This window comes from Gymnodraco acuticeps, unplaced genomic scaffold, assembly GCF_902827175.1.
Source record: "Gymnodraco acuticeps unplaced genomic scaffold, fGymAcu1.1, whole genome shotgun sequence".
In the NCBI taxonomy this organism is placed as follows: domain Eukaryota; kingdom Metazoa; phylum Chordata; class Actinopteri; order Perciformes; family Bathydraconidae; genus Gymnodraco; species Gymnodraco acuticeps.
The window spans coordinates 74,923-101,487 of record NW_022990915.1 but is presented as its reverse complement, the minus strand read 5'-3'; the positions used below and the strand labels follow the sequence as shown (position 1 = coordinate 101,487).

Sequence of the window (26,565 nt, the reverse complement as noted above, 5' to 3'; positions counted from 1 at the left end):
AACCACCTTGTACTATATCCACAGAGAAAGTGTGTGTGTACCTGGAGGGAGATGGAGAGGTGGTCTCTGAGGAAGGACTCGTCCTCCCTGATCTTCTCCAGCTCGGCCTCCAGGGTCTCTCTCTTCTGATCGCTCTGCTGCTGCATCAGCTCCATGTCCTTCATCAGATCTGAGCGCACCACACTCAGCTTCTCCCTGTGATCCTGCTCCAGCTTCCTGCACACAGAACGTGCAACACAAATACTCAACACACCACAACACTGACTGTGACACATGTAGGAGGAGGATGGAGTCAAAGCCTTTGAGGTAAGCATTAAGTTATTGTGGTTTAAGCAAATAAAAATAGGGCTTCTTGGTTTATTTGCTTCCATTTTAAAAAGCCCCATATGTCGTGTAATACTCAACTTCAACAAGACCTCTATGTCCGATGTTAAAATGAGTTAAATACCTGAGGTTTTGGTTGTTGGTTTGCTCTATAGCAGCGTGTCTCTCATCCACCTCGACAGCGAGTTGAGCTTTTAGTTTCTCGGTTTTCTCCAGATCAGAACGAATCCTGCCCTTCTCCCCGAGCTCCCTGTCCACACGCTCTCTGAGAATAAAAACAACAATTAACTCATGATTACACATCCTACTCCTGCAGCTTTCAAACGGTTCCAAATCTATTTATTCAATATAAATGAAAGGTCCCCTATTATACTGTTTTTCATCAATATATTATAGCTCTCAGATACAAACATGTCTCTGAAGTGTTTGGCTCCAAACACCAAACAGGTCATTGCAGCATTACCCATAATCCCCTCTGTTTCAGCCCTGTTTCCAAAGTGCTGATTCTTTGTCTGTTACTTTAGATGAAAATAAGGAGCCCCTCCCCACGCCCCTCTGAGAGACATTTGGTTACAAAGAACTCAATGGTGCTCTAGGAGGAGGTTCAGGTGATAAGGTGGGGGGGGGGGGGGGGGTTACCTTGGTTGGTGATTGGCTAATGGTTACACATCGTTATGACATCACAAAGTGGCCAAAATCTGATCAGCTCATTTTCAGACAGGTTTTTATAGAAATGGATCAAAAAGAGAGAGAATCTTTGTTCCTGAAACTTTCAGAGTCTCTTTCCACAAAGGGGACACATGTTGATGTAGAAGAGACATGAAGAAGAGGGGACACATGTTGATGTAGAAGAGACATGAAGAAGAGGAGACACATGTTGATGTAGAAGAGACATGAAGAAGAGAGGACACATGTTGATGTAGAAGAGACATGAAGAAGAGGAGACACATGTTGATGTAGAAGAGACATGAAGAAGAGGGGACACATGTTGATGTAGAAGAGACATGAAGAAGAAGGGACACATGCTGATGTAGAGAGACATGAAGAAGAGGGGACACATGTTGATGTAGAAGAGACATGAAGAAGAGGGGACACATGTTGATGTAGAAGAGACATGAAGAAGAGGGGACACATGTTGATGTAGAAGAGACATGAAGAAGAGGGGACACATGTTGATGTAGAAGAGACATGAAGAAGAGGGGGACACATGTTGATGTAGAAGAGACATGAAGAAGAGGGGACACATGTTGATGTAGAAGAGACATGAAGAAGAAGGGACACATGTTGATGTAGAAGAGACATGAAGAAGAGGGGACACATGTTGATGTAGAAGAGACATGAAGAAGAGGGGACACATGTTGATGTAGAAGAGACATGAAGAAGAGGGGACACATGTTGATGTAGAAGAGACATGAAAAAGTGGATTTTGCAGAATAGGTGACCTTTAAATCAGAGTTTACGGGAAAACAAGTTGACGTCCGTTGAATGAAAATCTTTGAGGTTATAATGTCCGGTGAAAATATTTCCCCCGCAGCACAATTTGAAGTGAATAAAAAAATAAGCTAAATAAATGCTTATGTTATTTGATTTCTTTGAATGTTGATGTAGAAAAGACATGAGAAAGTGGATTTTGCATAATAGGTGACCTTTAAGACTTTGTACTCACAGCAGATGTCTGATCTCAGATCTGAAGCTGGCGAGCGCCGCCTGGTGGATCCCGTTCTTGGTGACGAGGAGCTCGTTCTCCAGAGCCAGAGTCAGATCGCTGAGGCTCAGACGCCCGTCCAGACCGAAGTTCAGAGCCTGCAATAACAACAACAACATCACATTAATAATAACAAAGAAATAACAATAATATTTGTTCCTTTTTGTAAATATTTAGTAAAATGATTGGTTATATTTTCACATAAAGAAACATTTTTCAGAATAAGACAAAGTAATTATAAAAAAACAAAAGAAAGAATAAACCTACAATTGTGAAAAATCTCATTTCCAAAAAAGAAAAAAATCAAATAACAATTTAACATTTGCTTTAGAGAAAACGAAGTATTTCAAAACATTAATTTCGCAAAGGTTCAAGCCAAAATCAAGATTATTCATTCCGTATCTTTTTGACATCAGGTCAAAGTAAAACTAATAATCAGAGTAATGTACCTGCAGGATCTCCAGGCTGTTCTCCACGCCCTCCTCCATCCAGGCGTCCAGCAGGCTCTCCACCGCCGTGAAGCCGCTCCCGTCGTCCAGGCTGGAGAACAGACGCAGGCCGATGGAGCTGCTCAGCGGACAGGACGCTGTGCGACGCCCGCCCTCATCAAACGGCTGCACGGGGGGGGGGATATAACGGGTTTTAATACAGAAAACAGAGAGGTAATCTACAGAAAATGCAACCTGAGATGTAGCTCTTAATGTCTCTATTACCGGGAAACTAAAAAAGGAAAAATATGTTGTTTTATGCATGATGACTATATTTAATAAAATCGCTAATATTGCAAATCATATCACAACTGCAAAGTCAGCTAAAATAACCACTAATTGTTATTTATTTCAAACTAATGAGGACTACAGCTGCAGGAGGACTTGCAGAAACTTCTTGAAGCTAAATGTAACAACGATAACAGAATCCACATGACATTTTAAATAAAATCTGACGTCTAAAACTATTTGAATTGACTAAAATAAATATTGTTTTTTGTTGAACATAGTTAGACTGAAATGCTCTGACTAAATGCTCAGGACCAAACGGACCAGACTTTTAGTGAAGAAGTTGACGTAGTATGATTCAGGCATTAGTCTAAATAGCTGACATCATTAACCCTGAGCATGTTCACCTGTGTGGAGTGGAGGCGTTTGAGTTGCCTGTACGGCGTGGAGGCGGACGGTGTCGGAGGTTTGTTCTGATTTAAAACCCGGGAGACAAACTCCTGAACGTTCATCTCTCCGTCACCCGTCAGACTCTGGAAGACGTCCACGTTTATCTGGAGAATACACAGGTGTTTGGTGAGGGAGAAATGTTTGCTAGAGAGACCAGGTGCAGGTGTTTCATCATTGAAAAAATAGTTATAAAAAACAAACCTTCTGTTTTAAATCATTGTATTGCTATCCTTATTATTATTTTAATATAAATATGTTTATTTTATTTGTCTTATTGTACATTCTTACTTTACAGTAAAATTAATGTTTATATCAATATTTTGTATTTATTTTATTTGTCTCATTTGATTTCAATATAAAATGGAGCTCGTGTTAGGAAATCCAAATGTCTGATTCTCTACATGGCTATTTAAAGATAAATGAATTATTATAATCATTAATTTAGAACATTAACGTTTTGATTGTGCTACTACGACAAAATGTCCGGCAGTGGCTCAGTCAGTAAGGGCTTGGACTGTGAGCCGTAGGGTCGCTGGTTCAAGTCCCCGACCAGACCTAAATATGGAGTGTGGACTGCTACTTGGAGAGGTCCCAGTTCACCTCCTGCCCTGCCGTGGTGCCCTTGAGCAAGGCACCGGACACCCCCCTTCCACCCTCACTCCCATTGCTCCCCGGGCGCTGTACAATAGCTCCTAGTACTAGACTCCTGGTACTAGGATGGGTTAAAAGCAGAGAACACATTTCACTGCTCTGCATGTGTGACCATTAAAGAGGGTTTCATCCCTCCCATTCTATTCTATTCTATTAAAGTTCTGTGTGATTTCAAAATGATAAAAATATCAATATCTGCGCCTCACCTCCAGTCCGAGGTGTTGGCAGAGCTCCATCAGCTGGGAGTGGTCTGCAGAGCCGTCCCAGCTGACCAGCAGCTGATGGCAAGCGTCCTGCAGCCTCTCCTGCACAGCAGGGGGGAGTAGGGGGACCCCCGACCCCCGGAGGGTGATGGGGTCGTCGGGGTTCCAGAGCTGCATTTGACCTGCACACAGGAACCAGGGGAGAAATCATCTTTACTGTGGATATGGTCACAAGGACAGATACTTTGTACAACAAATCTTCTCTGGCTGGAAGAGAACTCTCCATAGCTTCTCTGAATAACTGGACTTTACATATGGACAATATGGTTATGAAATAAATTCTGAAATAAATAAATGAGGCAATAAATATATATACATTTAAATACACATTTATTTATTTCATGGGACTTTTATTTCATAATGCCACGTTTATTTATTTCATAACCATATTTATTTATTTATTTCATAGGCATATTTATTTATATATGTATTTATTTAATTATTTATGAATTTATTTATTTAATTTTGGCTTAAACGGCATTCCATATTAACACTGTTCATTTTACATATATATTCAATTTCATATTGAATAATCCATTTCTTGCACAATAATATCCTGCATTACATTATATTTGTTACTGGACATTTGTATTTCCATATATTTTCCACATGTATATATATTTCTTTTTTAATGCTATTTCTGAAATATTTTTGGACTGTTTATTTTCTTGTGTCTTAATTTCTCTTATATACATTGCCTTGTTTTTTATGCTGCTGCAACGCAAACATTTCCCAAATTGGGATCAATAAAGTATCTATCTACCTATCCATCCATCTATCAATTTACCCATCCATCTATCATATAATAACCTGTTTATAGATTGTTTTTCAGTATGTTTCCTGCTGAAGATTGCTAAAGGATGACATGTAAACATGGATGGTCTGAAGCTCCAGGGACAACCAAGTAAATGTTAACTTTGGGGGAAAGAAAGTATAACATCTGGAAGGTTTTATTAATCTTCAAAACACATACTCTTTGCTGACTTGCTGCAAGATTTGTGTCTCTTATACAACAACAATATAATCTTTAACTTCGATCAACAGTGTGTCTGTTTTTTGTTTAATATTCCTGGTTTAAGTAATAATATCCTGAATGCTAGGCTAACAGATCCACGGCCCAAAACGTTATACAATACAAATATCCGTAGAGGGAAGTTTAATAAATGACTGAACTATAAAACGTACCTTCAGCCTCGAACTCCTCTGTGCTGGTATCATGAGCGTTCCAGCGCTTGAACAGAGAAAAACACGGAAGAATGTAGATTAATATCACAAATAATACAAATAATAATTTGAATCAGTGTTGCCAATAGAAATGTACGGTTACTGAGTCCGGGAAGATTTAAAAGTCCCGGGAAAAATGAAGAAAGTATGATCCGTGTGGAATATTGAGGATAAAAACTATTAATTAAAAGGCTTTATAAAGAATGACATCATCAAGGAAAGTAGATTTAATTGAATTAAAAACTAAAATAATAACGTTTTTTAAAGAAACAAATATAACGCTTTAGGCCTCATATACTTAAAATGAAACTCAAATGCAATTAAGCATGGCTGTCTCAATTTCCTTTTCGCTATAGGCCTTTATAATATATATACTTTGAAACCCTTAAAAATAAAATACAAATGAACCAAAACATATTCCGGCTACTTTCTATGCATTTCTACGCAGCTGCCAATTCAAAGAAATCAAATAACCTAAGCATTTATTTAGCTTATTTTTTTATTCACTTCAAATTGTGCTGCGGGGGAAATATTTTCACCGGACATTCTAACCACAAAGATTTTCATTCAACGGACGTCAACTTGTTTTCCCGTAAACTCTGTTTTAAAGGTCACCTATTCTACAAAATCCACTTTTTCATGTCTTTTCTAAATCAACATGTGTCCCCTCTTCTTCATGTCTCTTCTTCATCAACATGTGTCCCCTCTTCTTCATGTCTCTTCTACATCAACATGTGTCCCCTCTTCTTCATGTCTCTTCTACATCAACATGTGTCCCCTCTTCTTCATGTCTCTTCTACAATCAACATGTGTCCCCTCTTCTTCATGTCTCTTCTACATCAACATGTGTCCCCTCTTCTTCATGTCTCTTCTACATCAACATGTGTCCCCTCTTCTTCATGTCTCTTCTACATCAACATGTGTCCCCTCTTCTTCATGTCTCTTCTACATCAAACATGTGTCCCCTCTTCTTCATGTCTCTTCTACATCAACATGTGTCCCCCTCTTCTTCATGTCTCTTCGTACATCAACATGTGTCCCCTCTTCTTCATGTCTCTTCTACATCAACATGTGTCCCCTCTTCATGTCTCTTCTACATCAACATGTGTCCCCTCTTCTTCATGTCTCTTCTACATCACATGTGTCTCCTCTTCTTCATGTCATGTCTCTTCTACATCAACATGTGTCCCCTCTTCATGTCTCTTCTACATCAACATGTGTCCCCTCTTCTTCATGTCTCTTCTACATCAACATGTGTCCCCTCTTCTTCATGTCTCTTCTACATCAACATGTGTCCCCTCTTCTTCATGTCTCTTCTACATCAACATGTGTCCCCTCTTCTTCATGTCTCTTCTACATCAACATGTGTCCCCTCTTCTTCCTGTCTCTTCTACATCAACATGTGTCCCCTCTTCTTCATGTCTCTTCTACATCAACATGTGTCCCCTCTTCTTCATGTCTCTTCTACATCAACATGTGTCCCCTCTTCTTCATGTCTCTTCTACATCAACATGTGTCCCCTCTTCTTCATGTTCTCTTCTTCTATCAACATGTGTCCCCTCTTCTTCATGTCTCTTCTACATCAACATGTGTCCCCTCTTCTTCATGTCTCTTCTACATCAACATGTGTCCCCTCTTCTTCATGTCTCTTCTACATCAACATGTGTCCCCTCTTCTTCATGTCTCTTCTACATCAACATGTGTCCCCTCTTCTTCATGTCTCTTCTACATCAACATGTGTCCCCTCTTCTTCACGTCTCTTCTACATCAACATGTGTCCCCTCTTCTTCATGTCTCTTCTACATCAACATGTGTCCCCCTCTTCTTCACGTCTCTTCTACATCAAACATGTGTCCCCTCTTCTTCATGTCTCCTCTTCATCAACATGTGTCCCCTCTTCTTCATGTCTCCTCTTCATCAAACATGTGTCCCCTCTTCATCAACATGTGTCCCCTCTTCTTCATGTCTCTTCTACATCAACATGTGTCCCCTCTTCTTCATGTCTCTTCTACATCAACATATGTCCCCTCTTCTTCATGTCTCTCTACATCAACATGTGTCCCCTCTTCTTCATGTCTCTTCTACATCAACATGTGTCCCCTCTTCTTCATGTCTCTTCTACATCAAACATGTGTCCCCTCTTCTTCATACTCTCTTCTACATCAAACATGTTCCCCTCTTCTTCATGTTCTTCTACATCAACATGTGTCCCTCTTCTTCATGTCCTTCTACATCACATGTGTCCCCTCTTCTTCATGTCTCTTCTACATCAACATGTGTCCCCTCTTCTTCATGTCTCTTCTACATCAACATGTGTCCCCTCTTCTTCATGTCTCTTCTACATCAACATGTGTCCCTCTTCTTCATGTCTCTTCTACATCAACATGTGTCCCCTCTTCATGTCTCTTCTACATCAACATGTGTCCCCTCTTCTTCATGTCTCTTCTACATCAACATGTGTCTCCTCTTCTTCATGTCTCTTCTACATCAACATGTGTCCCCTCTCTTCATGTCTCTTCTACATCAACATGTGTCCCCTCTTCTTCATGTCTCTTCTACATCAACATGTGTCCCCTCTTCTTCATGTCTCTTCTACATCAACATGTGTCCCCTCTTCTTCATGTCTCTTCTAAATCAACATGTGTCCCCTCTTCTTCATGTCTCTTCTACATCAACATGTGTCCCCTCTTCTTCATGTCTCTTCTACATCAACATGTGTCCCCTCTTCTTCATGTCTCCTCTTCATCAACATGTGTCCCCTCTTCTTCATGTCTCCTCTTCATCAACATGTGTCCCCTCTTCATCAACATGTGTCCCCTCTTCTTCATGTCTCTTCTACATCAACATGTGTCCCCTCTTCTTCATGTCTCTTCTACATCAACATGTGTCCCCTCTTCTTCATCTCTCTTCTACATCAACATGTGGTCCCCTCTTCTTCATCTCTCTTCTACATCAACATGTGTCCCCTCTTCTTCATGTCCTCTTCTACATCAACATGTGTCCCCTCTTCTTCATCTCTCTTCTACATCAACATGTGTCCCCTCTTCTTCATGTCTCTTCTACATCAACATGTGTCCCCTCTTCTTCATGTCTCTTCTACATCAACATGTGTCCCCTCTTCTTCATCTCTCTTCTACATCAACATGTGTCCCCTCTTCTTCATGTCTCTTCTACATCAACATGTGTCCCCTCTTCTTCATGTCTCTTCTACATCAACATGTGTCCCCTCTTCTTCATGTCTCTTCTACATCAACATGTGTCCCCTCTTCTTCATCTCTCTTCTACATCAACATGTGTCCCCTCTTCTTCATGTCTCTTCTACATCAACATGTGTCCCCTCTTCTTCATGTCTCTTCTACATCAACATGTGTCCCCTCTTCTTCATGTCTCTTCTACATCAACATGTGTCCCCTCTTCTTCATGTCTCTTCTACATCAACATGTGTCCCCTCTTCTTCATCTCTCTTCTACATCAACATGTGTCCCCTCTTCTTCATGTCTCTTCTACATCAACATGTGTCCCCTCTTCTTCATGTCTCTTCTACATCAACATGTGTCCCCTCTTCTTCATGTCTCTTCTACATCAACATGTGTCCCCTCTTCTTCATGTCTCTTCTACATCAACATGTGTCCCCTCTGTGGAAAGAGACTCTGAAAGTTTCAGGAACAAAGATTCTCTCTCTTTTTGTCCTGATCTGTGGGTTTTCTCTTTCTCTTGTACGATGTGAGGGTCTAAGGACAGAGGGTGTCGTTTTTCTCATACTGATATTCTGAACAATCTGTGCTGTTGTATTAGCTGTAAAGTGTCTCTACTGTAGGCTATTTTTATTATATGTACAGCACTTTGGCTCGACCAAAAATCGTTTATAAATGTGCTATATAAATAAAACTTGATTTGATTTGATTTGATCCATTTCTATAAAAACCTGTCTGAAAATGAGCTGTTCAGATTTTGGCCACTCTATGATGTCATAACGATGTATTGTCTTGTGTAACCATTAGCCAATCACCAACCAAGGTAACCCCCCCCCCCCCTTATCACCTGAATCTCCTCCTAGAGCACCATTGAGTTCTTTGTAACCAAATGTCTCTCAGAGGGGCGTGGGGAGGGGCTCCTTATTTTCATCTAAAGTAACAGACAGAGAATCAGCACTTTGGAAACAGGGCTGAAACAGAGGGGATTATGGGTAATGCTACAATGATCTGTTTGGTGAGACATGTTTTGTATATATATCTGAGACCTATAATATATTGATGAAAAACAGTATAATAGGGGACCTTTAAATAACCCAAAATAGGATAAATGTGAGAAAAGTGACCACATCAGAAACCCCCTGCAGGCTGATTTTCTCTTGTGTTAATCAGCTGTTTATGAGTTCAGACATGGTTTTAAATCAGGCCAGGTGGAGGAGGAGGGGGGGGGGGGCGTCTGACAGAAAGCACAAAGAGCTTTAGTGATGGCACGAAGGTCAGTGTGGAAATGGAAATGGTTTCAATAATAGAGAAAATGTGCAACGGAAAGACACTTGTTTATTTTGTACCTTTTAAAATATTTTGCATGTGTGCAAATTGACTTGGGTTCTTTCTGGATAAGGTCAAAGAAGATTTCATTATTTTCTATCTAGTTATGTACATTTCAACATTTACTAACATCATTCGCATTTATATAAATAAGGTGTTGAAAAGGGAACGCTAACTCAAGAAAAATACTGATTTAAAAATGCTTTTGGAGAAGTTTAAAAAAAAGATTTTCCCATTTGTAGCATGTTGGGAAAAAACTGTTTAAACGAATCGTAAAGACAGAAAGTGCAGCGTTTATGACTGCATGAGATCATCGTAAGAATGCAGAATGTGTGTGTCTGAGATCTGAAGATAATGTTCGTCCTCTGAGAAGATAAACACATTATTTCCTGGCGCTCAAGGACAGCCGTTATCCTCAACAAAGAAGACATAGTTTGAACCAGTGTGTGCCTTCATTCTGAGTGTGAAACACTCTCTCTTGCATATAAGACGGAGTACGCACACTGTTCGGGGAACTAGTTGTTATCATGGATGTATAATAAGAACTGGATACAGCGTCGGAGGCGGGGTCTCGTTCTTTCCTATGAGAGCTGCTCATTGGCGCATGAAGGCAAAATGGCCCAACTTTTGAGAGAGCGAAACGTCACAGATTACCCATCATGCCTGTCAGAGCAGAGGAACTCGTACGTGCGCTCACAGAGCATGCGCCCCTTAAGCCCCGCCCACCGAGATCCCACTCTCGGCTCACTAGAATGAATAGAGAGAGAAAATAAATCTAGATTCGGCTTTTAGTGCATTTTACAACTTTAAGGGCCGAATGATTCTAATAAGGGCTATAAAATAGTTCCTACTGGGTCGTTAATTTAGTTTAAAAGAAATTATCCGCTGATTTACAGACGTTTCTTTCCCCATGTTAGTCAATGGGGAAAAAGTCTTTCTGGGCCCAGTGACGTCACGGAAGTTGCAGTACTGCCGTTTGGACACTACGAATTTTGGGCACAGAGTCCGGAGCACTTCCTGGGGGCTTGGTTGTAGCGTATTGTGTGTGATGACTACTTCCATTCTTGCATAATAATAAACACATTCTGATTATCGAAACTCAAGCCGGTGACGAGTGAGATTTTTCCAACATAGCACAACATTAAAGCAATTTCGGTTCAAATAAAAAATGTTTGTAATTATATATATTTTTTATACTTTCTATCACTGCAAATAAGGAGCAGTTTTATTTATCTGAAATAATCCTTTATACATTTTTCTTCTTAATTCTCTATTTCTTAATATAATTTTATGGTAAAAATAAGTTAAGGAGATACGGAGCTCTGTTGGTTTTAAATTGAAAGTGTAATAAGAAACATCTTAAGATGTAACCAGCAAATTATAAAACGTTTTTACTGATAATTTCTCTGCCAAATATTTTTGAGCTGGAGAAAAAGTGGTGAACAATCAGAGCATTTACTCGCCCTTGGTTTTTGTCTTTTTCCCCATCATTTGCCCTTTTGAACAATGAAGTGTTGAAAGATACAGAAGAAGAAACTTGAATTTATTTTAACGGCAAGACTTGGAAATGTTTATGCTGATGATAGACGCTCAGCCTGTGGAAATTATTTGTTCTATCTTTGGTGCGTCATATATTTCTAAAATGTGTATTTAACAATATATTTTTCTAGAAATGTTTTGTATCTTGTATGTGTATATTTTTGAAATAAATGTGTGCCTAAAATCATTATATTGATGACTCTGGACATAGTCTTGCAGCCCTTTAAACTCTTTTTTGCTTGTTTAGAAATATAGTATGGGGGGGGGGGGGGGGGGGGGGGGGGGGGGGGGGGGGAGTTAGGGGGTGTGACCCTCTGTCTGCAGTGTGACCGTCTTTTGTCTGTGTCGCAAACACTGAGGGAATGAGGAGCAGATGGGATGCTGAAAGTGGCGTTTTGATGCATGGTGCATCGGCATGCAGGGGGGACTCATTGTTCCTCTGTCACCCTCCTCCTCCCCCCCCCCCCCCCGCATCTGCTCTCCCCCGCTGGACACCGAGATTTCCTTTGACCCCGGAGACACGCTTCAGCTCTGACAGCATTTGTCTTCAGACAATAAGCAGAGTTTACATACTTCCATCAGACCACAAGCTGAACCTAACATCATTATGGCGTTTCAGAGAGCAGTCGGGACTCTCTTTGTGTCGTAAATTAAACTTCTGCAGCACATCCAACGTCTGAACGGCCATTAGAAGAAGCATCAACCACAGCAGTCAGGAAATATTTTTCATGCACTGGCCAATATTGAGATTTGGGGCTATTATGCATCCATAACATTGCTTCTTTATTTCTTCTTTCACAATATTTGCTTCTGAATTGTAGCAGAGTACACCACTGCGACCACTATCTGTAACATTATACATTTACAAGTGAACGTTATTTTGTGCCTCCTACTGGAAATTTGTATTTCCACATGTATATATTTATTTTATTTAACTTTTTAAATGCTATTTTATTTCTGAAATATTTCTTGTGTCTTAATTTCTCTTTTGTACATTCCTTTGTTTTTTATGCTGATGCAATGCAAACATTTCCCAAATTGAGATCAATAAAGTACCCATCTATCCATCTATCCATCTATCTATCTATCCATCCATCCATCTATCTATCTATCCATCCATCCATCCATCTATCTATCCATCTATCCATCCATCTATCTATCCATCCATCCATCTATCTATCCATCTACACTGAACAAAAATATAAATGCAACACTTTTGTTTTTGCTCCCATTTTTCATGAGATGAACTGAAAGACCTAAAACATTTTCTATATACACAAAATAACCATTTCTCTCAAATATTGTTCACAAATCTGAAAAAAATCTGTGATAGTGAGCACTTCTCCTTTGCCGAGATAATCCATCCCACCTCACAGGTGTGGCATATCAAGATGCTGATTAGACAGCATGATTATTGCACAGGTGTGCCTTAGGCTGGCCACAATAAAAGGCCACTCTAAAATGTTCAGTTTTATCACACAGCACAATGCCACAGATGTCGCAAGTTTTGAGGGAGCGTGCAATTGGCATGCGGACAGCAGGAATGTCCACCAGAGCTGTTGCCCGTGAATTGAATGTTAATTTCTCTACCATAAGCCGTCTCCAAAGGCGTTTCAGAGAATTTGGCAGTACATCCAACCGGCCTCACAACCGCAGACCACGTGTAACCACACCAGCCCAGGACCTCCACATCCAGCATGTTCACCTCCAAGATCGTCTGAGACCAGCCACTCGGACAGCTGCTGCAACAATCGGTTTGCATAACCAAAGAATTTCTGCACAAACTGTCAGAAACCGTCTCAGGGAAGCTCATCTGCATGCTCGTCGTCCTCATCGGGGTCTCGACCTGACTGCGGTTCGTCGTCGTAACCGACTTGAGTGGGCAAATGCTCACATTCGATGGCGTCTGGCACGTTGGAGAGGTGTTCTCTTCACGGATGAATCCCGGTTATCACTGTTCAGGGCAGATGGCAGACAGCGTGTGGTCACACCAGATACTGACTGGTTTTCGGACCCCCCCAATAAAGCAAAACTGCACGTCTCAGAGTGGCCTTTTATTGTGGCCAGCCTAAGGCACACCTGTGCAATAATCATGCTGTCTAATCAGCATCTTGATATGCCACACCTGTGAGGTGGGATGGATTATCTCGGCAAAGGAGAAGTGCTCACTATCACAGATTTTTTCAGATTTGTGAACAATATTTGAGAGAAATGGTTATTTTGTGCATATAGAAAAATGTTTTAGATCTTTGAGTTCATCTCATGAAAAATAATAATAATAATTCCTTACATTTATTATAGCGCTTTTTCAATGACTCAAAGCGCTTTACAAATACACACATTACACATATATCATACATGCAATGGTCAGATACTGTGGACAATACCCACAGGAGCAAGTTCAGGTGAAGTGTCTTGCCCAAGGACACACCGGCTTTACAGACGCAGCAGCGGCGGGTTTCACCCCTTGATCATTGCACAGCGCACTGCGCCACACCGTCCATCTTCACGCCTCGAGGTCATCGAGGCGCTTTTACAAGTACACATTGGTATTATACATGTACTGTGGACAATACCCACAGGAGCAAATCCGGGTGAAGTGTCTTGCCCAAGGACACAACGGCCTGACGCAGTGGTGGCAGGAGCGGGTTTCGAACTGGAGTTCCCCAGCACTCCCCCTTGATCTGATGATCGGATGCACAGACCACTGCGCCACCCGTCCCAAAAAAAAAATGGGAGCAAAAACAAAAGTGTTGCATTTATATTTTTGTTCAGTGTATCTATCTATCCATCCATCTCTCCATCCATCTCTCCATCTATCTATTATAAAGTACTGCTGAGAAAGAAGTAAAATGTTTGCCTCTAAATTGAAGAATCAAGTAGCAGAATCAAGTGCAGCACCTGAGTAAATCTACTTAGTTACTTTCCACCACTGGAAAACTGTGATTTTGTTAACTCTTTAATCACAGAAGGACAAACTTATTATAATGTGCGTCTTTAGACAAACATTACAATTACAACAGGGTTTTTTAAGACAGAAATTATGCTTACGTGCCATTTACAGCCAGTTCTGCAATATACAATGACCTAGGAACGTTTTGAATGCTTCATAAACCTGAAACAAACTACCAGGAAACCCTTTAAATTAAGGGTAGATTAAGGGGACATTCCTTACTTAGCAGTTTATCTTTTGTTTCCCTTGCTGTCTGACTGATCTGTATAAATAAACTCTCCTTGCCTCGAGTGTCTCAGTCTGTGCATGTAAGCCGATTATCTAAGAATAACGGCTCGCTGACGGCCTCCAGCGAGGACAGGAGGTGATAAGGAGGCGTCTGACAGTCTGTAGGTCCAGAAACGCTCAGAATATCTCTTACCTCACGCTTCCTGGGAACAGCCGAGTCATCGCTGTCCCGCAGATCCTCGTGCTGCGCCGCGTCAGCGTTCATCACGTCAGGGAAGTCGGAGTGATGCTCGATGAACTCGGGCGTGGTGCGGCGGCCGTAACGCTTGCTGCCCTTCACGAACTTCGGCTGGATCTCAGGAGAGTCTGAGGAGAAATCATGACAGGACACTTTAAAATCCAATACGCTGAGTATGCTTATGTGTATAACACCGGTGCAAAATGTCGTAGTAAAGCCTTGCACAACAACAAGTATGTTATTAAATCAAAATGTACTTATTCAGAACTTCCTTTAATAAACTGACAATCTTCATATTTTGTACTTGTTTTATTCCTTATTGTTTACATGTATTATTGTTCTTTTTTTACATGTTTTATTCTTAACCTTTACGTATTTTATTCCTAATTTTTACATGTTTTATTCCAAATTATTTACATGTTTTATTCCTAATTTTTACATTTCTTTTAATTCTTTTTTTTTACATATTTTCTTCTTTTTTTACACGATTTATTCTTAATTTTTACGTATTTTATTTCTATTTTTACATGTTTTATTCCAAATTATTTACATGTTTTATTCCAAATTATTTACATATTTTATTCCTAATTTTTACGTATTTTATTCTACTTTTTTTACATCATTGGTTGCACTTTGAACTTATTCTGTTTTATAACCAGGTTTTATCATGTAACATATCCTTGATCTAATTATATCTTGTTTGTTCACTTTGTCAAGGACCTTCATATTATTATTTATGACTAATATGTGCCGTGGCATTTAGCAGCTACTTCTCCAAAAGTGACAACTTCTCTAAAAGTGGTAACTCCAGAATCTTCTAACCTACATTATAACATTTTCTTTGAGAGAGAGAAATTACTGTAACATGAACTCAAAAGGTTTACAGATGTAATGTTCTGTCAAAAGAGGAGAATAGGTGTAAGAATATTACATTTCGAGAATGTATTTTGTTTACTTATAAGGATTCAAAAGTGTACCCGGTTTAATAAGAACAAAGGGGAGATTATATAGTATATTATTATGTAGTATTTATAATTTCTTGCTATGTTTTGCCTTTTTTCCTTCAGACTCAAAAGCAATAAGCAAATGCCCCAGGTTCAGAACAGTTTAACACCAAATACATGCTTTCTGTAAATAAATGAATGCCTATTCAGACCTTTTAGGAACTGTGTGTGTGACTTCTTTAAAACGTGCAACATGAGAATCTTCACCTGGTTTAGACGGAGTCTCCTGTTCTGATGGGGCTGGCTCAAAAGTTGATGATAAAACTAAAATCAGAGCATTCTTGAATTGGTCAAAGTCGACCTGCAACAAGAAAAGAAAACATAACGAGTGAGAGATGTCAGAAATGTGAAGCAGACGTTCATGAGATTCCTGAGACGGGATGTAATTCAGTTTGTCTGCAGGGTGGAGGAGGTTTCTCTGCAACATCCACCAGCTGCTGATCCTCAAGATGGAGATTATTTTCTTTGTGCATGAAGGCCGACACACGCGTGTACACACACACACACACACACACACACGCGCGCACACACACGCACGCAGGAGAGGACTCTTTAAAGTAGAGACACTACATACTGATATACACCTGAACATCAGCAGGAGAGGACTCTTTAAAGTAGAGACACTACATACTGATATACACCTGAACATCAGCAGGAGAGGACTCTTTAAAGTAGAGACACTACATACTGATATACACCTGAACATCAGCAGGAGAGGACTCTTTAAAGTAGAGACACTACATACTGATATACACCTGAACATCAGCAGGAGAGGACTCTTTAAAGTAGAGACACTACATACTGATATACACCTGGACATCAGCAGGAGAGGACTCTTTAAAGTAGAGACACTACATACTGATATACACCTGAACATCAGCAGGAGAGGACTCTTTAAAGTAGAGACACTACATACTGATATACACCTGAACATCAGCAGGAGAGGACTCTTTAAAGTAGAGACACTACATACTGATATACACCTGAACATCAGCAGGAGAGGACTCTTTAAAGTAGAGACACTAAATACTGATATACACCTGAACATCAGCAGGAGAGGACTCTTTAAAGTAGAGACACTATACATACTGATATACACCTGAACATCAGCAGGAGGGGACTCTTTAAACAAGGTGGAAACTGTAGTAGCAGCTCTTCCTGTAGGAATAAAACAACAACACTTATCAGAGGAGCGAACTGACCCTGTCGGTGTGTTGCTGGGGTCTCTGCAGCAGTGAATGCAGCACAGCTTCCTCCAGCTGCAGAGAGCAGCACAGGTCAGAAAGTTCCTCCGGATTCAGAGAACCACAGCCGCTCGCATCGAAACTGTGAAACACCTCCTTCAGACGCTCCTCATACTCATCCTGCTCCTGGACCTCATCCATCCCACAGGACAGAAGCCTGCCCTGAGAGAGAAGCAGGAACATTCTGGTTATTAATCACGCTTTATATCACATTTCAGCTGATCTGTGTATCCAGAGGGATGAGCCAGAACAACAGAAGAACAAAGCATACAAAATATTAATTGATACCGGTTATCTAAACAAAATTGCCTGGCTTATGCTTGCTACAAACTAGCCTTAAAGGTCCCCTATTATACTGTTTTTCATCAATATATTATCAGATATATACAAAACATGTCTCTGAAGCGTTTGGCTCCAAACACCAAACAGATCATTGTAGCATTACCCATAATCCCCTCTGTTTCACCCTGTTTCCAAAGTGCTGATTCTCTGTCTGTTACTTTAGATGAAAATAAGGAGCCCCTCCCCACGCCCCTCTGAGACATTTGGTTACAAAGAACTCAATGGTGCTCTAGGAGGAGATTCAGGTGCTAAGGTGGGGGGGGGGGGGGGGGGGGGGGTTACCTTGGTTGCTGATTGGCTAATGGTTACACAAGACAACACATCGTTATGACATAAAGTGGCCAAAATCTGATCAGCTCATTTTCAGACAGGTTTTTATAGAAATGGATAAAAAAAGAGAGAGAATCTTTGTTCCTGAAACTTTCAGAGTCTCTTTCCACAGAGGGGACACATGTTGATGTAGAAGAGACATGAAGAAGAGGGGACACATGTTGATGTAGAAGAGACATGAAGAAGAGGGGACACATGTTGATGTAGAAGAGACATGAAGAAGAGGGGACACATGTTGATGTAGAAGAGACATGAAGAAGAGGGGACACATGTTGATGTAGAAGAGACATGAAGAAGAGGGGACACATGTTTGATGTAGAAGAGACATGAAGAAGAGGGGGACACATGTTGATGTAGAAGAGACATGAAGAAGAGGGGACACATGTTGATGTAGAAGAGACATGAAGAAGAGGGGACACATGTTGATGTAGAAGAGACATGAAGAAGAGGGGACACATGTTGATGTAGAAGAGACATGAAGAACAGGGGACACATGTTGATGTAGAGGAGACATGAAGAAGAGGGGACACATGTTGATGTAGAAGAGACATGAAGAAGAGGGGACACATGTTGATGTAGAAGAGACATGAAGAAGAGGGGACACATGTTGATGTAGAAGAGACATGAAGAAGAGGGGACACATGTTGATGTAGAAGAGACATGAAGAAGAGGGGACACATGTTGATGTAGAAGAGACATGAAGAAGAGGGGACACATGTTGATGTAGAGAGACATGAAGAAGAGGGGACACATGTTGATATAGAAGAGACATGAAGAAGAGGGGACACATGTTGATGTAGAACAGACATGAAGAAGAGGGGACACATGTTGATGTAGAAGAGACATGAAGAAGAGGGGACACATGTTGATGTAGAAGAGACATGAAGAAGAGGGGACACATGTTGATGTAGAAGAGACATGAAGAAGAGGGGACACATGTTGATGTAGAGGAGACATGAAGAAGAGGGGACACATGTTGATGTAGAAGAGACATGAAGAAGAGGGGACACATGTTGATGTAGAGGAGACATGAAGAAGAGGGGACACATGTTGATGTAGAACAGACATGAAGAAGAGGGGACACATGTTGATGTAGAAGAGACATGAAGAAGAGGGGACACATGTTGATGTAGAACAGACATGAAGAAGAGGGGACACATGTTGATGTAGAGGAGACATGAAGAAGAGGGGACACATGTTGATGTAGAAGAGACATGAAGAAGAGGGGACACATGTTGATGTACAAGAGACATGAAGAAGAGGGGACACATGTTGATGTAGAAGAGACATGAAGAAGAGGGGACACATGATGTAGAAGAGACATGAAGAAGAAGGGACACATGTTGATGTAGAAGAGACATGAAGAAGAGGGGACACATGATGTAGAAGAGACATGAAGAAGAGGGGACACATGTTGATGTAGAGGAGACATGAAGAAGAGGGGACACATGTTGATGTAGAAGAGACATGAAGAAGAGGGGACACATGTTGATGTAGAAGAGACATGAAGAAGAGGGGACACATGTTGATGTAGAAGAGACATGAAGAAGAGGGGACACATGTTGATGTAGAGGAGACATGAAGAAGAGGGGACACATGTTGATGTAGAAGAGACATGAGGAAGAGGGGAAACATGTTGATGTAGAAGAGACATGAAGAAGAGGGGAAACATGTTGATGTAGAAGAGACATGAAGAAGAGGGGACACATGTTGATGTAGAGGAGACATGAAGAAGAGGGGACACATGTTGATGTAGAACAGACATGAAGAAGAGGGGACACATGTTGATGTAGAGGAGACATGAAGAAGAGGGGACACATGTTGATGTAGAAGAGACATGAAGAAGAGGGGAAACATGTTGATGTAGAAGAGACATGAAGAAGAGGGGACACATGTTGATGTAGAGAGACATGAAGAAGTGGATTTTGCAGAATAGAACACCTTTAATGAAATCCCATTTCCCATTTAAATTGCCAAACAAAATAGCATGTAAAAAATATACTTTTTTTTTTTTTTTAAATCAACGTAGTCATATTGAACAAGGTCCATGCATTAATGGGAGACCAGATGGAAACCATGTATTCCCTGTTGCATGAATAAAACATCTCAGCTTAGGCTAGCAGCAAACTTGCCTATCTAAAAAACGAATTTCACACAAAATAGTTTATAAAACTGGTATTTTGTGTGATTTTCAACACAAATTACACAATCAATCTTGACTTTGTGAGTAGGTTAACTGTCCATCAGTAAAAAGAAAAAAGCTGCTTTTGAGGAGCCATTTTTGGAAGGGAATCGATGTTAGCAGACAAACAAATCTATCGATGTTAGCAGACAAACAAATCTAATTTCTTACATGAATCAATCACCTCTATCCTATCAGTGTTAGATATACTCACAGAGAGCGTGGAAACATCTATCTCTCAGTCTGTGATGCTAACAGCTCCTCTGTAAACTCTGCTGGACACTGAGCTCCAGACTCAGAGCCGTGGTGCAGGCTTTGGATAATCCCATTAAAACTCTTACACCACCAGAGAGACTGACAGAAGTCAAGCTGAGCATGACTCTCCTTTACCGACTTTATATGGGATCATCAGGTCTATATTTGGCACAAGTGGTATGCAAATTCACCTTTAACCGTACACAGTTTGATGTAGTTTAAAAGACATTTTAGTTAGGGCTAGGCTATATGGAGAAAATAACATGATATATTGGAGCAAAAACCTTGTTATTGTACAGTAGGGTTTAATATTGGATCAATAACACAAATAGTAATACTGATGTAGCACCTCTAGTCCTATCTCACACCAAGAACAGATGCACCAACATCTACCTAGGTTCGAATAGTGGTGCCGTGAATAACTCTGGGAAGAGTTAGATTTTAGTTGAAGATTTTACAATTTTATTGCCAGCAATGTTCAACAACATTTACATTCAATAGTGCCAACAATATGAAAATGAATGAAAATAAAAAATAGAGCTCTTGAACACACAAATAAAAATTGTCGTGTGTGCGCGCGCGTGCGTGCGCTATGGCTTTTCTACCCGGGTAGAGCTAATAGTGTACTGGATCTTATCTGGAAATCAGTGTGAATTCAGCAGGATTCTTCAAATCAACGTCCTCAGTAGGCAGGTCCAACGGTAGGCCACACCGCTTCCAACAACGGAGTTTCCACACTTATAAGACGACACTGGCTGCCGTCTTCTAGTTCAAATTCACACAGGTGTTCTTGCAGGTTAGAGTTTGTTAACTAATATAATTAAGAGTACAAATACACACTTTTTTAAAATGCTATTATACACACTATACTAGGAGCTGCTTGACTTATGTCTCTGCGTCTTCAGGGTGTTCACAGGGGAAAAGAGAGAGGCGGAGTGATTCGCGCCACTCATTACCATGGGTGTATTCATACATCTCAATGACATAAAGGGGTCTAGTAGCCCTATATTTCATATGGGTTACACTGAGATTTGTGATTAATAATCATCAGTAATGTGGATGTATTGATTAATTTGGTGGTTATTTCTTAAATGCTGTCTTTAAAACCAGGGAAAAGACTAATATCTTATATAATGATTTACAAAATCTAACTAGAAAAATTATCATTATAATATTGATTTATCCCTCAGCACTGATTTCAGTTCTGTATTAAAAGAATAAATCAATATATTTTATTTTACAAAATGTTTCCTTATTTTTATTTTGTATTCTCTACTCAACTATTATTATGATTTGTTTTAATTTTGTAATATTATTATTATAATTTGTATATATAGAGTATATTTTTGATTTCTTTACTATAGAATATATAAACATTCTGGAAGGCAACTCTTCAAATAAGAAAAATATTTATATTAACTTAAAAAGGAAGGGTGTAAAGAGACTAGGAGGAGATTCTTAAAGGGCCCATGTCATGCTTTTCTGGTTATTACCCGTCCCCTTGTGTGTTATGAAGGTTGTTCTGCATGTAAACGGTCTGCAGTCACAAACCCTCAAAGTACACCCTGTAGCGAGTAAAACTCTAACACAGAAAATACCTGTCTATGCTGCCCCAGAACGCCTCGTTGGACATTTCTCTTTTTCCATTTTTTTCTTCCTCAGTATAGTGACGTGACCATACCCAGGTCCAAATGGACCAATCCGTGGAGCTCCACACACATTTTCTCAGCCGCTCTACTCCGGAGTTTCGCCGGCACACACCATATCTTTTCACAGCCTCGGCTCTGTGGATCTTCACTCACAGTTCGCCACACACTCACGTGTGTGTGCTCAGGCTGAGTCTCGCAGACCCCACGCAGCAACCAGGAAACGACACCAGTAATAGAGCTCACACTGTCCGCTCCTCACAGCAGCGAGCCCCGCAACGTCCCGCCAACACGGCACCCAGACCCCACGCAGCATTCTCATCTGTTTGTCATTACTGGTGTCCTTTTCTGGTTGCTAAGAAATGCCATTGTAACACATAATCACACATCAGAGCACAGTGGGCTCATAGGGAGGGGGGGGGGGGGAGCTCCAACAAGGCGTGTAGGACAGAGAGTGAATACACATACTATACAGAGATGCTGGATGAGAAACCAATGTGAGTTTGGAACATTGAACAATGTAAATCTATTCTAGTAGACCTCAACAATGGAATTATGATCAGTAGAAATGGCCATGATATGGGACCTTTAAGTTAAAGATGATAAACTGATAAGAAGCGGACGTTTTGGGACTAAATGCTCCTTTAAATACTCCAGACTGATGATAAAGACGAAGGTCAAAGACAGCAGAGCGACACTGAACTAAAAAAGCCGCCAGGAATTAATAAAGAAGGTTACAATAAATAAATAAAAATCCTTGAGCCAAATATTTCCTATCTGACAGCATCAGTTACAGGGGCAGGGTTATTAAATAATATTCAGATGCATCATCGCTGTACGGAAGAGGATTAGGGCCACATGTGAAAAGAAAAAATTGAGATCTGACCAAAAGTGACTTCAGATTCTGCCTTTTATTCTCAACATTCTGACTTTAATCTCAGAAATGGGGCGAAATAACTGCCCTAACCCTCAGAGCTGCTATTGAAAACTGTACGGACCATTTACCGGGGAGTAATTAAGGCCCTTTTGTGGCACCAAAAACAAGTTTGAAATCAAAAAGAAATATTAAAGCCATGTATATAAAGATGAATGAAAGACATTATCAAAAGAAAAGATGAAGTCTGACTTATTCAAGCAATGACATTCCCCACAACTGGTCAACCACCTGAAGCTTAATGAATGTAACGTTACCGGTAAATGGTGCAAAGCTGAACAAACTAGAACACCTGTCATTTTATTTTAACACTTATAAAAGATAGATTTGTGACATTTTAATGCCATTAAGGCCTTATATTTTGCTCAATGAATTCAGGACGTTTTAGGACTTTCATAAGGATCTGCGGGTATATATCATGAGTTGATCTTTTCAGTAGTGTCTGTAGAAATGTCTCCACAAAAGAGTCCTGACCGTGCTTCTCCAGCTGCTCTAAGCCAGGTGTCTCCCCCCCCCCACACACACACACACACACACACACACACACACACACACACACACACACACACACACACACACACACACACACACACACACACACACACACACACACACACACCACACACACACACACACACACACACACACACACACACACTTGGAGTTCCCATTCACCGTCAACAATAGAGACAAAAACCGCATCAGTATTCTGCATCTGCACGTCTGAGAGGCCGATGAAAAGTGAGAACATCACCGCTCAGCTGCATGGCAGATTCTATAAAACACAGGTCAAAAACATACAAACAAATGCAGGCAAAATAAGTATTATGATTTTTTTTAAATTTCACTACTGACCTGATCTTATTAAAAGGATATTTTTAATAAAAAAGTTTCACAGCTGCTGCAGCCCAAGAGCCACTCGAGTAGAGGTCACTATAAGGAGGTTAATCCCTCACACAGACACTGCTAATTATCTCCAACAGATGTCAATATGGTAAAATAAAAACTTTTTTCTCAAACAACCACCCAGTGAAACATGCATGGGTAAATAACTGCAGACATCATCTAGATTGCATCAGTTTATTTGTAAAAATGCACAAATAAGTTAATACACTTGTTTTATAGTGTGCCTTTGCAAAGAACAGCAACATATATCAGAAATGCATTTAGAGTACTTGGCATGATGATTACAGATGAAGCTTTTTTGTTTGTTTTGGTCAAGGACAAGCATTTTGCAAAGAGTTCTTAACATTTTGGAGATAGGAGATGATGACTTTGGGACAAAAGGAAGTTTCCTGCAGGGCTGAAAATATTAATATATCAAAACTATTAAGATTACATTTAACTATTTATTGTTTCGAGTCCTTTTTCGAGTAGAATAAAGTCAAATTCAAACCGTAAAAAAAATGTTTTTGATGAAATTCCAGGGATTACTTTTGCATCTGAGAAAAAATGTCTATAAGTGTAAAATAAAAAAATGTCAATGCCACATGTCATTTATAAAAACGTTTAGGGATTTACAAGACAGCTGTTGATAATGTTAACAGGAAAAGTGTATTTAAAAACGTCAAGAAAGACCAAATTTAAGTTAAAAATGACCAGTTATCAGAATCAGAATCCAGTTCATTGCCAGGTTTACACATAACAATAATCTGCTTTTGTGTATGGTGGTGCAAAGATAAAAACAACATAAGAAAATACGTTTTAAGGGAAGGTACAAAATATACTGATTATAAAAGATTTAACATAAAAAAATTAAAATAAGGACAAGTATTTACACCAAGTATAAATATACAAGAGAAATAAAAAAAACTTAGTAAAATGAATATATATTAATAAATTAAATAATTAAATTAAATTGAGGTTTATTTATATAATATTACTAAATGTGTCTTTTTGGGAACACTTATAAATGCCTGAAGTGGAGTGGAGTGCAGTTTAACTATATTTAAAGTCAGTTATTGTCTTGTTAACAGGTATACAAAAGTGAATGAGGATTTCCATTGAAAGTGATGCTATGCTAACGCGGCTAATTTGGGAGGAAACGGTTAGGTCTCGCTCCAAAATCACCCTAAATGTTTTAATTAAAACCATGAAAAAACATTTTAAAGTGAAATAAAAACACTCACCACAGTCTCAGAAGTTGGACGACAGTTGGCTCCTTTTCCAACAGATTTGTTGCAGATTTTTGCTGACTTTAAACGCGTTTTTTAAAATACCTTTTACAACATTGTTCCTGTTTAATCGCGGTTATAATCCTCTCCAGGAAGATATGATAAACCAGCCGTTAGTTTAAAGATGGCGCCGGGTTTTTGAGGCTTGTTTCGGTCGTTTTATCCCCAGAAAAGAGCTCAGAGTGGAGCTGGCTTTCTGAACTCGCTTCATCCATGGACTGGATATAGCGGGGTTTGAAAAGCGTCTGCCGGGAGGAAGGGGCGGTGACCAGGGAGAGGACAGAGGCCAGCCCCCTGGGGAACAAACTAAATATTTGATATCATAAAAGAAATTAGAGTTTCAATATAGAAAAAGTTAAATATGTCTAAAGATATTCATATAAATGAGAAAAAGTCAATAAAAAGAGGTTTGTTGTTCTACTTGGTTAGTGTATTGAAACCATAGGATTGAAACTCAATGCTGCATTGATTTCATTAATTGGAGTTTCTGGGTCACATAGGAAAGCATTGAAACTAGACTTTTCAATTAAAAAAAGGCTTATATTTCAATAGAATATTCATATAAAAATATCATTAAAATCAAATACAAAATAAAGTCACCAACAGTTTCATAATAATATTAATAGAAAATAGAAAAAAAACACTTTCCTTTTCTTTGGTGTAATAGTGCATAACATGAATATAGCGTGAAGAAATCAAATCAAAATAAAAGCAAATAAATAATAAAATACATGATAAAATAAAATAAATAATAAATAATATAAATAATAATAATCATTTAATAATTATATATTTCATTATTATAATACATATTATTATGAGTACTCTTATAATAATAATAATTTTGTAACCCTCTATGGCATGACTTTTTATTTTGGGAGGAAAAAAAATGTTTCACCATGTGTTTTAGGAGCTTAGGGGTCCATGATATTATATCAATTATAAAATGTGACCCCCCCTCACCCCTCAACCAGGGGTTGGTTTGTTGCCTCAGGGCAACACTGTGCTACGAGGGTATTGAAACACCAAGGATTTCTACAATTCAGAAGAAATAGAAAAACAACTCTATATTAATTCAAAAGGTTTTCTGTGTGTGTGTGTGTGTGTGTGTGTGTGTGTGTGTGTGTGTGTGTGTGTGTGTGTGTGTGTGTGTGCGTGTGTGTGTGTGTGTGTGTGAGTGTGTGTGTGTATGTGCATGTCTGTGTGTGTCTGCGTGTGTGTGTGTCTGTGTGTGTGTCTGTGTGTATGTGTTTGAATGTCTCTGTGTGTGTGTGTGCGTGTCTCTGTGTGTGTGCTTGTGTGTGTCTGTGTGTATGTGTTTGTATGTGTGTGTCTCTCTGTGTGTGTGTGTGTGTGTGGGTGTGTGTCTGTGTGTGTTTGTTTGTATGTATGTGTTTGTCTGTGTGTGTATGTGCGTGTCTGTGTGTACGTGTGTGTCTGTGTATGTGTGTTTCTGTGTGTATGTGTTTGTATGTCTCTGTGTGTGTCTGTGTGTGTCAGTGCGTGTGTGTGTGTATGTGTTTGTGTGTGTGTGTGTATGTCTATGTGTGTGTCTGTGTGTGTATGTGTTTGTATGTGTGTGTCTCTCTGTGTGGGTGTGTGTGTGTCTGTGTGTGTGTGTGTGTGTGTGTCTGTGTGTATGT

General features: G+C 39.7%; 1 protein-coding gene across 12 annotated transcripts in view; it reads right to left on the bottom strand.

Moving 5' to 3' along the window:
- The window catches only part of nin (ninein (GSK3B interacting protein)), a 49,449-nt gene extending 24,219 nt beyond the window's left edge, over nt 1-25,230 (bottom strand). For 10 of the 12 annotated variants that reach the window (XR_004570777.1, XM_034233949.1, XM_034233950.1 and 7 more), the window contains exons 1-11: nt 24,878-25,177; nt 17,018-17,221; nt 16,023-16,116; nt 14,767-14,939; nt 5,295-5,340; nt 4,053-4,231; nt 3,153-3,299; nt 2,479-2,643; nt 1,991-2,127; nt 449-589; nt 42-216 (exon numbers count right to left, since the gene is read on the bottom strand). Coding sequence is in view for 9 of the 12 variants with exons in the window: in XM_034233949.1 (XP_034089840.1) it covers nt 42-216; nt 449-589; nt 1,991-2,127; nt 2,479-2,643; nt 3,153-3,299; nt 4,053-4,231; nt 5,295-5,340; nt 14,767-14,939; nt 16,023-16,116; nt 17,018-17,200 (1,440 nt within the window). In the remaining 3 variants the exon portion in view is untranslated. Of the gene's footprint in view, nt 1-41; nt 217-448; nt 590-1,990; nt 2,128-2,478; nt 2,644-3,152; nt 3,300-4,052; nt 4,232-5,294; nt 5,341-14,766; nt 14,940-16,022; nt 16,117-17,017; nt 17,222-24,877 lie in introns of all 12 variants that reach the window. The other 2 variants (XR_004570775.1, XR_004570774.1) reach the window with 2 other exon arrangements.
- Nucleotides 25,231-26,565: the final 1,335 nt, after the last annotated feature.